General features: G+C 47.3%; 1 protein-coding gene across 3 annotated transcripts in view; it reads right to left on the bottom strand.

The window, feature by feature from the left end:
- Positions 1-29: 29 nt before the first annotated feature.
- The window catches only part of GCC2 (GRIP and coiled-coil domain containing 2), a 35,203-nt gene continuing 22,164 nt past the window's right edge, over positions 30-13,068 (bottom strand). The window contains exons 14-22 of one of the 3 annotated variants that reach the window (XM_024757979.1): positions 12,981-13,058; positions 12,141-12,278; positions 11,212-11,333; positions 9,697-9,873; positions 7,930-8,147; positions 6,304-6,498; positions 5,187-5,326; positions 3,406-3,680; positions 30-2,420 (exon numbers count right to left, since the gene is read on the bottom strand). In XM_024757979.1, coding sequence (XP_024613747.1) covers positions 2,417-2,420; positions 3,406-3,680; positions 5,187-5,326; positions 6,304-6,498; positions 7,930-8,147; positions 9,697-9,873; positions 11,212-11,333; positions 12,141-12,278; positions 12,981-13,058 — 1,347 coding nt within the window. In that variant the 3' untranslated portion in view covers positions 30-2,416. Of the gene's footprint in view, positions 2,421-3,405; positions 3,681-5,186; positions 5,327-6,303; positions 6,499-7,925; positions 8,148-9,696; positions 9,874-11,211; positions 11,334-12,140; positions 12,279-12,980; positions 13,059-13,068 lie in introns of those variants that run through there. The other 2 variants (XM_024757980.1, XR_003004940.1) reach the window with 2 other exon arrangements.

Below are 13,068 nucleotides of genomic sequence, written 5' to 3'. Positions count from 1 at the left end.
CAAGGAATCCAGGTGGCCACCTGCATTCCTGAACCTGAAATCCCGTTTCCTCACCATATTCGGCGTTCGACTCACAGGAGCCTTTCTATTGTTTTAAACGGTAACAACTTGAATGTCAGAACTTGATTCTTTTCCCATGTAATCACATTTTGAATGCAGGTGAAAAACATTTCCCTTCTCTATATAACCAAATACATAAACAACCAAACGCTTTTTAACACTCATGGGTGAAAATCAGCCCAAAGACACCGCAAAACTGTAACAGGTTGTTCTCCTGGGCTTATGTCGAAGCCACAGTTGATTTTCAGACACCAAATCAAAACACAACAGTCTTGCACCGAGTGCCACCACGGCGTTCCTATTTAATCACACGTGAGCGTCTTTGTGTGCTCTGCTTACCAAACAGCAGCGTTGTTGTATCTTCATGGGAACTCTTAGACTCATCACTGGCTAATGGGTAAAGGACGCGGCACTGCTAGTGAGTAGGCCACTTCTGCCTAAAGGAATGTAATTCTCCACTTACGCTGACTGGAGCATAAGCAGAGTTCGCTGTACAAGAAAGCCTCACACCACAGAGGCCGGAACTTGAGAGGTGCCCACGGAAAGGCCAAGGTGGCCTGAGTTTCAGCTGGAAGGTGGGTGTCAGATGCGGCAGGCACCACGGACCCGAAGGGCGACCTGCGTTCCTCCAAGCACCCAGGGTCCGAGGTCCCAACTGGTAAAGACAGCAGAGAAGGAACCCAAGATTCATTTCATAAAGCAACTCAAAATGCCCAGGAGACCTTGGCTACCAGAAGATGAGCAGGCCTAACAGTGCAGCACGTTTAATAGAGATATCACAATAATTAGTACATCTCCTCTCATTGCTGAAACCAGGGAAGGGCGCCCCTTTTGTAATCAAAGCAATACATGTTTTATCTTGCAAAAAGGCATTTTGTTGTTATGTCCATAGGTAGAGACTATATTTCAAAACAAGTTTTTACAGACTTCGAAGAGGCCTGGACTTGCAGAGACAGTGAAATCTATTTAAATACTGTGACAGTTATAGCGCACACTGCTGGCATACTCATATGCACAGCTCATAAAGGAAAAAACTGAACTCAAACTTTTAAAGTCAGCTCTGCAATAGATGCATTTCGTTAATGCATTCACTAGTAGGTCTGTTCTCCTAAAACAGGAGGAGAGACAGACATTGAGATTTTTGTTTAAAGAACAAACTCAACACGTCAGCAGCAAATTTCAGTTAAATTAAATTGGAAACCAAAGTTCCCAGTCACCAAAGTACAAAGTCAGTTCACCAGCTGAGACTGAAGATCGGAGTATGAACTGGAAGCGGAGAGAGCTCCCCAGAGCACACTGTGAGGCGGTTTGTCCACAAAGAAATACTGCAACTAGCATTCTCACGTTTATGATTTAAGGACACGTGTTTGATGGGCTCCATGGAATATTCAGAGGCGCCCAGGCAGGTGACCCGCACCTAGAGCGGCTCTCGGGGCTGTGCGATCTCCCAGGGCCCCATGCAGCATGCAGCAACCTGTCCGCTGGGGCCGGGAGCACGCGGAGCCGCAAGCCGGCCCCCCGGGGAATGGTCACCTGGGGAGGCGGCCCGGGTCCCACCAGACTCCTGGCGCGGAAGCAGCTGATGCACTGCAGGAGCCTGGACAGGGCCCCGGGCACCCCCCCTCCCCACCGCGGGAACGTGGCGACCAGGGCTTCTGATCCGATCCCAGAACAGGTTTTGAGGTAATACACTTCAGAGAAAGAAGAACAGCTCATTTGAAAGGAAATAACGAAATGAATCACGTTTTAACTTAGTCTCGTGACGAACAGCAGCACGTTCACTTTACGTTCCCGTCATAAAGACGTCAGCGTTACCGATAAAGCGTTTTCCTTCACACTCCAACTCACAAATTTTCTCTCGTAATTTGTCACTAATAACAATCTACCTGCAAGTCTGACCTTGAGATAAATGGTCTTCAAACATTATTTTAAAAGCCTAAATCCCAGCTGGTACAGGACCGAAATCTAATTGAACTTCAGAATTCACAGTGCGGCCCCGACACACGTGGCCTGAGGGTCCGGAGGAGGGAGTGGGGTGGCCTCGTGGCCCCTGGGTCTGGCGGCAGCGGGAGGGCCAGGGTCCCTGGGCCGCGGCCCCTCCCACACTCCACCTGCTGCAGTTCACCGCGGGCCGAGCCTTTTAAACCCACCAGACACACGTATGGACACACACACGGAGACGTGACTTACGTACACATGCTTCTGGACAAAAGAACGACAGCCATATACATGAACCTTTTTTGCCGAATGGATTCTATTTGGTTAATAAATAATGCTTTTCCCATCAGTCTATCGAAGTCCAGACCAGCTGTGCAGATAGGACGCCCAGCCGGAGGAACGGGAAGCATTTTCCTCCTCACCTGTGGGGAGCAAAATCAAAGTGTTAATCTTCTCACACCGCATTTTCATGCTACAAACCTGTCTGTCCTTACACTTGTAGCATTTCCTGTCTGTCTCAGACAATCCGCGAAGGCATACTAAGCAACAACGTACAGCCCTGTGAGCTGCGGCCAGCTGGGAGCACACATGCACAGAAGCAAGGCCCAGTCTTGTCAGGCAGGGGGCTGAGGTCCTGATTCTGCACAGAAAAATGCCGTATGACTCCCCTCCTTGGGGAGCCAAGCTGCCTTATCACAAGTCATACGTCAAGTAGGAAAGACACACGCAGTCTGTGAACCTGCTGGGACCTGACACGCAGGGAGCAGGCGTGTTAACACGTGCACGGCTGGCAGAGCGCCAACCTTCCCCGCCCGGCAGTGCCCCCTGCACGCTGCTCGTGTAGGGACCAGGGTGGTGCTTTCTGTTGTCTTTCATCACACAGAGGCTGGAAGTTTTCCCCTGTTTACATGAAAGTGAAGCTGCCCCAGAGGAGAAGAGAGAAGACTCTTAAGAGCAACCAGAGAAAGGAGACATGTTGCCTCTCTGCCTTCGAAGGAGGAAACAGGCCCGCAACGGCCTTCTCGGCAACGAGTTCGCCCCGCTGGAAATTCTCCACAATGCACTTCGTGTGTAAGGAGAGCTTTCTAGCGGAAGGTCTGAGATGCAGGTAGGAATGTACGCTCCACGCACGGTCCTGGGCCTCGGCAGCCCCACTGGGGACACTCCTCTCCCACGACCCGGTGGCGAACGACTCCCAGGGGGTGAGGACGTCTACCACATGATAAAAAGTACGACACAAAAGGGAACTGTGTTTGTGGGCAGAATTCAACGCCAGGATCACAAATCCAATTTGAAAGAACTGGAAGATCAGACTGGACACCGCACTGTTGCCTGCTGTGTGAAATGACGCCAACACACCACAGCTGCCCTGAAACGTTAAAGAGCCAGCTTTTCAACCCTACTCACGGGGACACACACGGCAGCGCGCGTCCAAGGGGCAAAGTCTCAAAGCTCTGGTCTGCGTGCCCGGCATGCGCACCTTGGGCGGCGGCGGCCAGCCTGGCCTTCTCCTCGGGGCTGAGCTGCAGCATCGTGCCCATGACGGGCAGCAGCCGCGCCCGCTCGCTTCCCGGCTTCAGGAGGATGAACTGCAGCAGCACGTTCTTCAGGTACTCCAGGTTGGCGGCCGACTGCTCTCGCGCCTGGTTCCTCTCCAGCCGCCTTATTTCACTCTTCAGAAGCTGGTGTCAGAGAAAGGAGCGCAGACGGGTTAACACGGCAGACTGGAGGAACGCGGTCTTCTTTCTCTTCCCCGAAATGCCCCCAAAATGGCAACAAAGGAGCGACCAGGCCGGGAGAAAAGAGTAGATGAGAAACATCAAGAGGCTCCTAGAAGTCGGGAAGCAGGTGCCGTGGGAGACGGGGCCCAGGGGCCCAGGCGCGGAGGCAGCACCGCGCATGGTGGGAAGCGGGGCTGAGACCGGGGACTGGGGTTGGGGGATAACGCGGGTCGGCGCCCCCTCCGCGCTCGGCAGAAGGGGGCCAGGGCTCAGGGCTCAGGGCTCCGGGATGACAGACTGTGGGCCACACCCACCACCATCCCCACTCCCACCCCCGCCCAGCAGGCAGGGTGTCCACAGCCAGAGCCGCTACAAGACGAAGAGCACTTGACCAAACAAAAGTTGAGTCCAGGACAGAGAGACAATTCACAATGAATATCAATCAGAAACTAACAGAAAAGAGGGCACAGGACGATGTGAAAAAGATGCAGGATGGTGAATATTTGAGGAAGATTTCTGGGTTGAAACAAATAAAAATACATGGTTACAACTTATCATTTCAGGTTAGTCCATGAAAGTCGGCCAACTCCGTCCTCAAACATAGGGTCATTTAAAAAAGTGACACTAAGGTCTAAGAAATCATGGGACAATGTCAGTCTATGGAAGCATAACATCTGAATAGTCACTCAGGTTCTGGGCTACTTAGTGATTTTTTTAGCTGTGATAAAGCTTTGACAATGCGGGAAAATGTTATTTTATATATTTTATAGAGATGTATACTAAAATAGTTAGAGGTGGGATGTCATGATATATACAATTCACTGCAAATAACTGAATTAACTCAGCATTAAAAACATAATTTGACAAGGACAGCCTCTGGCCCTACACTGAGGAAGGACCATCTGTTTGGAGAAGCAGGTCCAGGGCAGAAGCAGGCGCTTTTCAGACAGACACAAGTTTGAACTTTCTCCACCCTGATCAACTTGTTCTCACCCAGAGATGATGAGGACTAAATACGGTAACATAACGTAAAGTGAGGGCCTGGCTTGTGAGACGAGGCCAACAACCAACATGGCTGTACTACAGAGAGTTCGGGCGCAGACAGCTGTGTAATCCCCGACTGCCTGGTTCCTACATGCTTACAGAGTCGACTTTAACAGGAAAACCTCCCATGCCACTTTGCCACTAATTGGAAGTACTCTATGGTCCATGTCTGGAATTTAGGGACTCACATCCTTTCAAGTTTTACTCAAACAAACGTGGAACAAGGACTTGTGAACAGCTGTCTAATCTCTAAATCTATTCTGGCTTCTTAGAAAAAGTAGGAATTAAAATAGTCTTTATATAAAAGATATAAAAGCCAAGAATATTTCTCCATTTCAGAAATGTAACATTGTAAGGAATCAAGGTGTGATGGACGCATGAGTCTGTGTGGAGGGCTTCCTGGAGGTGGCGTCCCGCCCTCACCTTAATCTGCTCCATGAGGATGGCGTTGGTGGCTTCTGTTTCCCGAAGCAGCCCGTTTAAGTGGTCGGCACTTTTTGTGGTGGAACTGAGCTTTTGAACCAATTCTTCTTTGGTGAATTCAGCGTGCCAGGAAGGAGGCTCTGCAAGGAATTGCCCCAACAATTAATTTCCAAAAAGAGGGGTCACAGGCGAAGATTCTAAATGAGAAAATACCCAAGTATTTACACTTCGCTCTGCTCTCCATCCCCCATGGCCCAGTTAAAAGGCTGCATGTGACACAGGTAAAATGGACTCTGCTGTGGAGCGGGCCACCTGCCTGGACACAGGCTCGACGAGCTTGTTCTGGAAGCTGTTAGGCCAGCGTGTAGGCACCAACTTACTGATTTCATCCTCCTACATCTGTTAATGTCCCGAGAGCTGGTGTCTCTTTACTTATAAAGGAGGAAATACCAGCATGGTCTCTCACAAGGATTTTCTACCAGGGAAGGAGCGGTATTATTACTCAAATCTAATACATGAGGGAAGAGGCTCAAAGTCAACAGGTTAATTTTGGCAAAAATGGCAAAGCCAAGTCTGACTGTGGAGCTGTGGCCACAGCGTATCAGGACTAACTCTTCCTGGGGGACAAGGACCAATCACAGTCTAGGACTGAGGACACAACTGGTCCTCACTCCAGATCCTGGAGACTCCGAGATGACGAACAGAGTCATCTGAACTTGGAACATTAATGTGCATTACAGGTAAGAAGAAAATAGTCCACAACTTTACTACAGTTAATAAGGCAAGTTCAGCATGACCACTTCATCAAGAGGAACAAGCGGGAACTGTCAGTTTCTTAGAAGGGTGAGAGAAATTTATCCTATTTCTAACACCACTACAGAACTTCCAACCACCTATTTCTGGCTCAAGCTTTGGGAGGAACTTTTTATTTTGTTTAAAAAAAAAATTTTTTTTTTTTTTGGTTTCATTCTGCAGGAAAGTTTTCCATTTGAAAAAGGGTGGAATACTGAAAAAAAATTTTATTAGAGTAGCTCAAAAAAACATCTATAAATCAGAGTAATATTAGCTGGATAGGGCAGCAGAGTTAACTAAAGGCACAATGAAGCAGGAAGCGTACCGAGTCTGGCTTCGGGAGAACGGAGCAGCTGCTCTAAGGACTGCGCGTGGATGCCGGCGGAAGATACGGACTCGGTGTCCGTGGTCTCCATCCCCTCCCCCTCCTCCCGGGTCGTGGCCGGCACATCCAGAAGCGGGAGGTCTGTGCTTCTCCTTTCTCGAAGGCTCCTCAAAGGTTGCTGGGAAGAAGCTGGGCCTGTTACATGTTTTTTTTTTAAAGAGTAAGAGTTTGTCCAAAATTATGGATTCAGCATCAACAGAGATACACAGTAAAGTTAAAATGATTCTAGGGATGACAAATGATATGGTAGGGAATCTAAAAAACCAAAAGACAAGCAAATGGTGTAGAAAGAAAGAACTTCTGAAACAGCCCTAACAATTTAGTTATTGAACTTTTAACCACTTAAGTCAATCTAGCAAAAGTGGTACTTGCTACCAGAGTTAAGATAAACCATTAGATGACACAATGCAGAGGCCTGGCCAGCTGCTAACAAGGGCGAAACCCCTTCAACCAGATTCTGAGGATTGGGTGTTTACAGCACTGCAGACTCTGGGACACCACACTGCTGCTGAGATCAGCTCCAAGGATGCTCCCGCTGACCACTGGCCTCACACTCCACACTGCTGGCTCCTGCCATTGCCCGCTCCTTCTGTGGCGTCCAGCAAAGAAGAGCCCCGAATCCAGGGCAGGCTGACTCATCACAGAGTCTGGGCCGCGCTCCCCTGCTTGCTGACAAGCAGCACTGACTAGAACTGGGAGATTTATAAGATACTTCCGAGCACGTTACTTTATTAATCCCAAGAAACCGCACGGTCAGAGAAATTAAATGTCTCGGTCCAAGATCTCCGAGGTGCGTTAGGGAACAGATCTTTTCACTTCAAGTTTCCTTTATTCTCCTTTCCATGACGTTCCCTCTCCCGCCCCGCTTTTCAAACATTAGCCCTTCGGCTGCCTTTGCTGAAGCGCCTTCCTGAAAGTTTGCTAACTGCTTATGCTACTGCTAACTCCTGATTCCAGTGTCTCCCTGGCTGGCTACTTTCCTCTGATGACTCCTGGCATAGGTTTCGATGCTGAGGAGTGACCACAGCTGCCAATGCCCTGGTGACAAGGAATCAGTATCAAGTTGATAGTTAATACTGAAGTGTGGCCTCAACTTGGCTGACGGGTTCCCACCTCTTCCAGGAAGCAGAACGGAAGTCGTGTGTGTGGTTAAACTCAAACTCCACTAATTAGAAACTTGAAAGGGAAGAAGCTGTGTTTGGCCAAATGACCCTACAAGTTCAGCTCCTTCTAGGATTTCTGATTAAAGGACAGACATATTTGAAGACTAGCAGTGAAGAACACTAGGCATACGCAGTGGACACTGGAATCTGGACACGGGTCTTGAGACCAACAGAGCGTCCGTGAGTTGGAGGAAAACCCAATTACGTGAAGGTCGGTATCCTGAGGGGTGCAGGGGCTGCCGTAAGCACTACAGGAGGGCTCAACGTCCAAGTCTCCTCTCAGTAAGTGGATCCAATATTCACTGACCGCAGCACTGACGCTTGTGGTCACCCCGTAAGCCACCTGCTTCCTCAGGACACAGGGCAGGACAGGGACGGCAGTGTCCCGAGCATACATACATACTTCTTGTGGACGGCTCGCTCCGGAGCTGGAAGAGCTGGGCCTGCAGCCTGCTCAGCTGCTGCTGCAGCGTCTCCACCGTCCGCCGGTGCTCCTCCTGCAGCTGCAGCACCTGGTCTCGGAAGCTGCCACGCAGGGCCTCGTGCTGGGCCGAGAGCTGACTCACGGTCTGTGCGTGCTCCGACTTCATCGCGGAGTTCTCCGACTGCACGGCGCACAGCCTGGGGAGAGGGCCGCGCCGTGTGAGAGCTTCCACCCCAGACATCGCCTTGCCCTGAGACGTGGACCGCACGTGCACCTGGGGAACTGAGGCAGGACACAGACGGGCCCCTGGTCCGAGCAAACTGGAGCTTGTGTCCCCGACACTTCAACAAATAGGTTAATGGTAGAGCAGGGAGAAACTAAGCTGCTGGGGTAAAAAGATACGACGACCGCATCTACCATTCTGGAGGTGAAGGTGACCTCCCCGACTGCACGTGCAGAAACATTTCTCGGGAGGGTCAAAAAGGGAGGGGGTGCTATCCCATAATACGTGCTGTCCATCTCCCAGAGACCCTGACACTGAAATCCATCTTGGCTAAAGGATGCACACGCATATTGGGCAGGGCCCGGGGTCAGAGCAGGTGTGGGAAATGAAGCAGGATGCTTGGCCAGAGGACAGGACAGACCTGGAGATGGCCCCGGTGTGAGCAATTTAAATCGCCCCTTTGGCGCACTCCTTGTCAGCAAGGACGCCCACATGCTTCTTGGGGTGTGTAGCTCTGCTTTGCTTCTGTCGTAAATAAACTGCTTCTCCGTGTGCTCCCCCCACATGTGCTGTGCTTCTAATAGCCTCTGTGCCTGTATTACAGCCTTGGTCTTGAGCTCAAAACCACCCCGGCCATCACCCACTTCCGACGTGGGGCCTGAGCTGAGGAAGCACGTCGGGTGTTCAGACGAGAAGCCTCCTTCATAGTTTATCAGCGCACAGGGCTACACGTGGAGCATGAGATAACTGCACTTCGGTCGTGTTAGCGCTATAGTCGCAACCACCCTTCTAGAATAAAGAGTAAGTGCTGGAAACTTGTGATGTAAATAGCAAGTGACCATCACTGTGTAAGCTAATCTCATGGAAAACCTGGTGCCAGGTAGTCAGAAGACTGGTGGGTCTTCCTGGAACTGTGAGTTACATGATTAACACAGATAAGTCACACTGTGGAAAGGTCTAAAGCCAAGCAAACCAAGTGCTTTCAACTCGTAAGACGAGCACACCTGAGCTCTGCAGAGCATCCCCACACCCCGGACAGAAGACGCTCCGTGAACCCAACTGCTGTATCCCAGGAGCTCAAAGCTTCTTGTTCACAATCATCCGTCTATTCTGCCGACACCCCAGCAACTCCTTGGAGCACTGATTAACACGAGTGTGGCGATGTGACAGGCCAAGGATGCAGCTGCACGGGGAGCTCAGTCAGCAGCTTTCGGAATGTTTTCCTCTAGAGAGAAAGAAAAGTGCTCGTCCTCTGACACCTGGCTGGAAAGAAGCATCTGGCCATGAAGGCCACGGGAGACAGAACACTGGGTGAGCAGATAAAGTTACTCTTAGAGAAGCTAAGTAGAGAAACAATCAAAAGGGGGAGCCCTAAGGTAGAAGCAGCAAGTCACCAAGCCCGTGGAAACACCTATTTCCAGCTATCAGCCTGCATCCGCCCCAGGAGCACCACACCGGGAGCTCCAGCAAACACATGCTCTGTCCCCCGGCACCCACGGGCCTGCTGGCGCCACCAGCCTTACTTCTCTCGGAGCCCGGTCTCCTTGGACACGGTCTCCTGCAGCGTCCTGTTGTGCCTTTCTAGTAGGGCGTCGTGTTCAGACTGCAAGGCCTGCAGTTCAGAGACGTTGATCTGTAAGTTATTTTGGGTGTCTTGTAATTTGATCTTTAGTTGGTCAATCAGCATTTCCAGATGATCTCTGAAACAGAAATAGTTAAAAAAATTTTTTGAAAGATGTAAAACTGATTTTGTGATTTCAAATAAATTTTACTTTAATCATATAACCTTTCAATGTCATACTCTGCAATTATGGATGATTCTAAAGGAAATATAATAATCACAAGAATTCAGAGAATAGGATTAAATGTGAAATAAAAGACGCTATAATCAGACTTCAGATCGCAGACACTACATGTTTACAAGTCTCTGAATTTACAAATTTCACATTCAAGTGGAGTAGACCATTAAATGGCATCAAAATGGCCTATTTTATATTACAGGACTATGTCATCAGTTGAAAAAAAAAGAAATGCAGTTCTAAGGTAACCATTCTGGGAACAGCATGTTACACCAAGTTACAGTGAAAGAAAATCTTTGGAGAAAAACAGCTAAAACCTATAACTCTGTCACAAGTGGTATAATACACTATTAATTTCTTTTTAAAAAAACTATTTAATATATAAGGAAGAAGAAGGAACTTAAAACATTTACATTAAAATAATTTTAACACAAGATTCTGGCATGATCAAAACCGACTCTTGTAAGTGGTGATATTTTTATAGTGAGTGTGTCAATATTCAACTTCGGCTTTAAGATGAGCTATTGAAAGAAAAAATATCTCATCATTTTTTAGCCTACAGTTCCCTTGTTTACTAAATACTTAAAAAGTAACACAAGCATAAACACACAAATACTGCAGGATATTTAGTCCTACTAAGAACAGTAAGAGCCAGATATAAAATTGCTCTGAACAGCGGGTCTCTACGTACAAAAACAAAACATACATGCTGTAGAATGCCCTATCTTTCATTCCTAGTATATTTTTGAATAACTCACAAAAGTGATCTGTATGCTAGTTTTTAAGGAGCATTAATATACTATTGAAACAGTATGTAATTGAAATTGTCATAAATTTAAGAAGAAAAATTTAATTCTAGATGAAAATTTAGTTAACTTAACTTTTTGAAATAAATGTTTTAAATCAACTTATGCTTAGCCTAACTAATGGTGAATAAGTACATCAAGGAAGCATTTTTATTCTCCTACTGTATTTTCAAAAGTGGAAAAACTGGTCCTGATGTAACGGTGATGTCTGTCCTTACACTGTGACCGGAACCGATGGACAGGGTTGGACTGTGTGGCCCGGGTGTCCGGACGCCGCCTGGCTCCGCGGCTCCTGCACACGTCTCTCCGTGTGAACAGTGCGGCGAAGCCGGCTCTGTCCTCACTGGTGGCTACATGTAAACCTCCACGGTCAAAAGCAATCAGAGCAGGATCTCCCACCCCCGTGGGAGGTTCCGCATAGCTCAGACTTTACCTTTCTTGTTTGGCTCCGTCGGTCTCAGTCTGAGACACAGACTTAGTTTTCTGTTGTTTTAGAACGTTGTGAACTCGGACTTTGTAGCTCTCAAATTCAGAGGTGACAGCAGCTTGTTCTGCCTGTAACAGTTCAGAGAGAGAGAAATGTACTGCATTTTCTAGGTTGTGTGATCCTCCTATTTTCTCTCAGAGACTAATGAATTAAGATGAAAACCTTTCTTTAAAAATAAGCAAAGTGGCTGATACTTTTTAGCCCCCAGTTACCTTTCCCTAAAAAGTATACTTCTGTTGGCCTTACACTTTTTTCAAGCCTTTGAACGACATAATTTTGTCTGACAAGAGGTACATTTCTACCTGTTTTCGTCCCATGTAAATTAATTTATTGCCCATAAATTTTATAATAGCACTATTTGCCTTTGGAACTTTAGAACAGTTTTCACTTATGATAAATATAAGAAAAGTTAATTCAAAGAAATTAAGCTACTTGAACTTCACTTTTCAAAAGAGAGTGGGAAAAGTTAAATTCTAGGTCTTGGACTTTCTTGAAGTGACCTGTGACCTTCCAAGGCCCCTTTGCCAAGGTGGCTTAGACAGAGCTGCATCTGTAACAAACCCACTGCAGGGGTCTGTTCTGTATGTTGAGGAAAGAAAGTGGCTGTTCTAACAGAATATGATTTTACAATCACTTAGCCCTCAGAGAGAACTGTAACCTTCCTAATGAAAAAACTAAAAAAAAAAGAAAAAAAAGAAAAAAAAATACCTTTCTTCCACACAGAAACTGTAAAACAAGGTTAAAATGGAAAGAGTATGTACCCATGTCTTTCCCTTTAGCAAAAAGAACTTATGCAAGTGAGAGTCAGGGCTGGGCTGGGGTTGGGGTGGATGGGGCCAAGCCGGGGGGGAGCCGCCCGGCTGGGGAGGACGCACCCTGGCCGCGCGGCACTCCTCCTGCAGGGCCGCCACCCTCTGCTGGTAGGCGCCCAGCGTGCGCTGCTGCTGGTCCGCGGACGCCTTCAGGTGCTGGTGAGCTTTGTGCTTCTCTGACGTCATTTCCGCCAGCTGAATCTGGGGGCAGAGGCTTTCAGTCAGGCTCTGGTGAATCAGATCTTCGCTGGTTAAACCGACTTTCGTTAAACACCAACTTGGGTTTTGAGAGAGGACTATATTTAAGGGACGTAATTAAATAGTAGGATTTTTAACTTATGATTATTGAAAGACTGGAGCCAATATGAGTAGAACATTTTCACAATAAATTAACTTGGTTTTCCTTGAATCAAAATCAATCAAATAATCAATCATGAAAAAAATTCCAGACCACACGTTACAGTTCAACGTTTAATACCTAAAGATATTATATATAAACATAGTGGATATAAAAAAATATAAACGTAATAGATGTAATGTAACATGAATATATAAAACCTTTTTATAAACAGATTCCTGTGACTGTACTATCATTTAGAAAGTTCAGATGTAGGTTTGGGGCCATGTTTATTTTCTGCTGCCATATTCTTAATGTATTATGGGTTTTCAAATACATGAAAAGAACCAAGCTTATGCTCAATGGTAAACCCAGTTATAAGCCACACTTGGCTCACTGCTTCTCCTTCCTCAAAATGTTGATGAAGAATATTTAGGGGGAGAAATGTGTCTGTGTGTGTGCACACATGTGTTTAATATATACATACATACTTAGAAAAATCCCCAAGTGGTACCTTACTTCCACATGCAAATTTTTAAAATCTTAAAGAGTAAAAAGAATCTTACTTTATATACTTCTACTTGCTGCTGGCTTGCCTCCAGCTCGCCCTTTAAAGACGCTTGAAGTATTAAGTGATCAGTTTCCTACAGAACA

This window comes from Neophocaena asiaeorientalis, unplaced genomic scaffold (genome assembly GCF_003031525.2).
Source record: "Neophocaena asiaeorientalis asiaeorientalis breed wild unplaced genomic scaffold, Neophocaena_asiaeorientalis_V1.1 scaffold497, whole genome shotgun sequence".
Taxonomy (NCBI): domain Eukaryota; kingdom Metazoa; phylum Chordata; class Mammalia; order Artiodactyla; family Phocoenidae; genus Neophocaena; species Neophocaena asiaeorientalis.
Note: the sequence above shows the minus strand (reverse complement) of the source record. Positions and strands in the feature narration are given on the sequence as shown.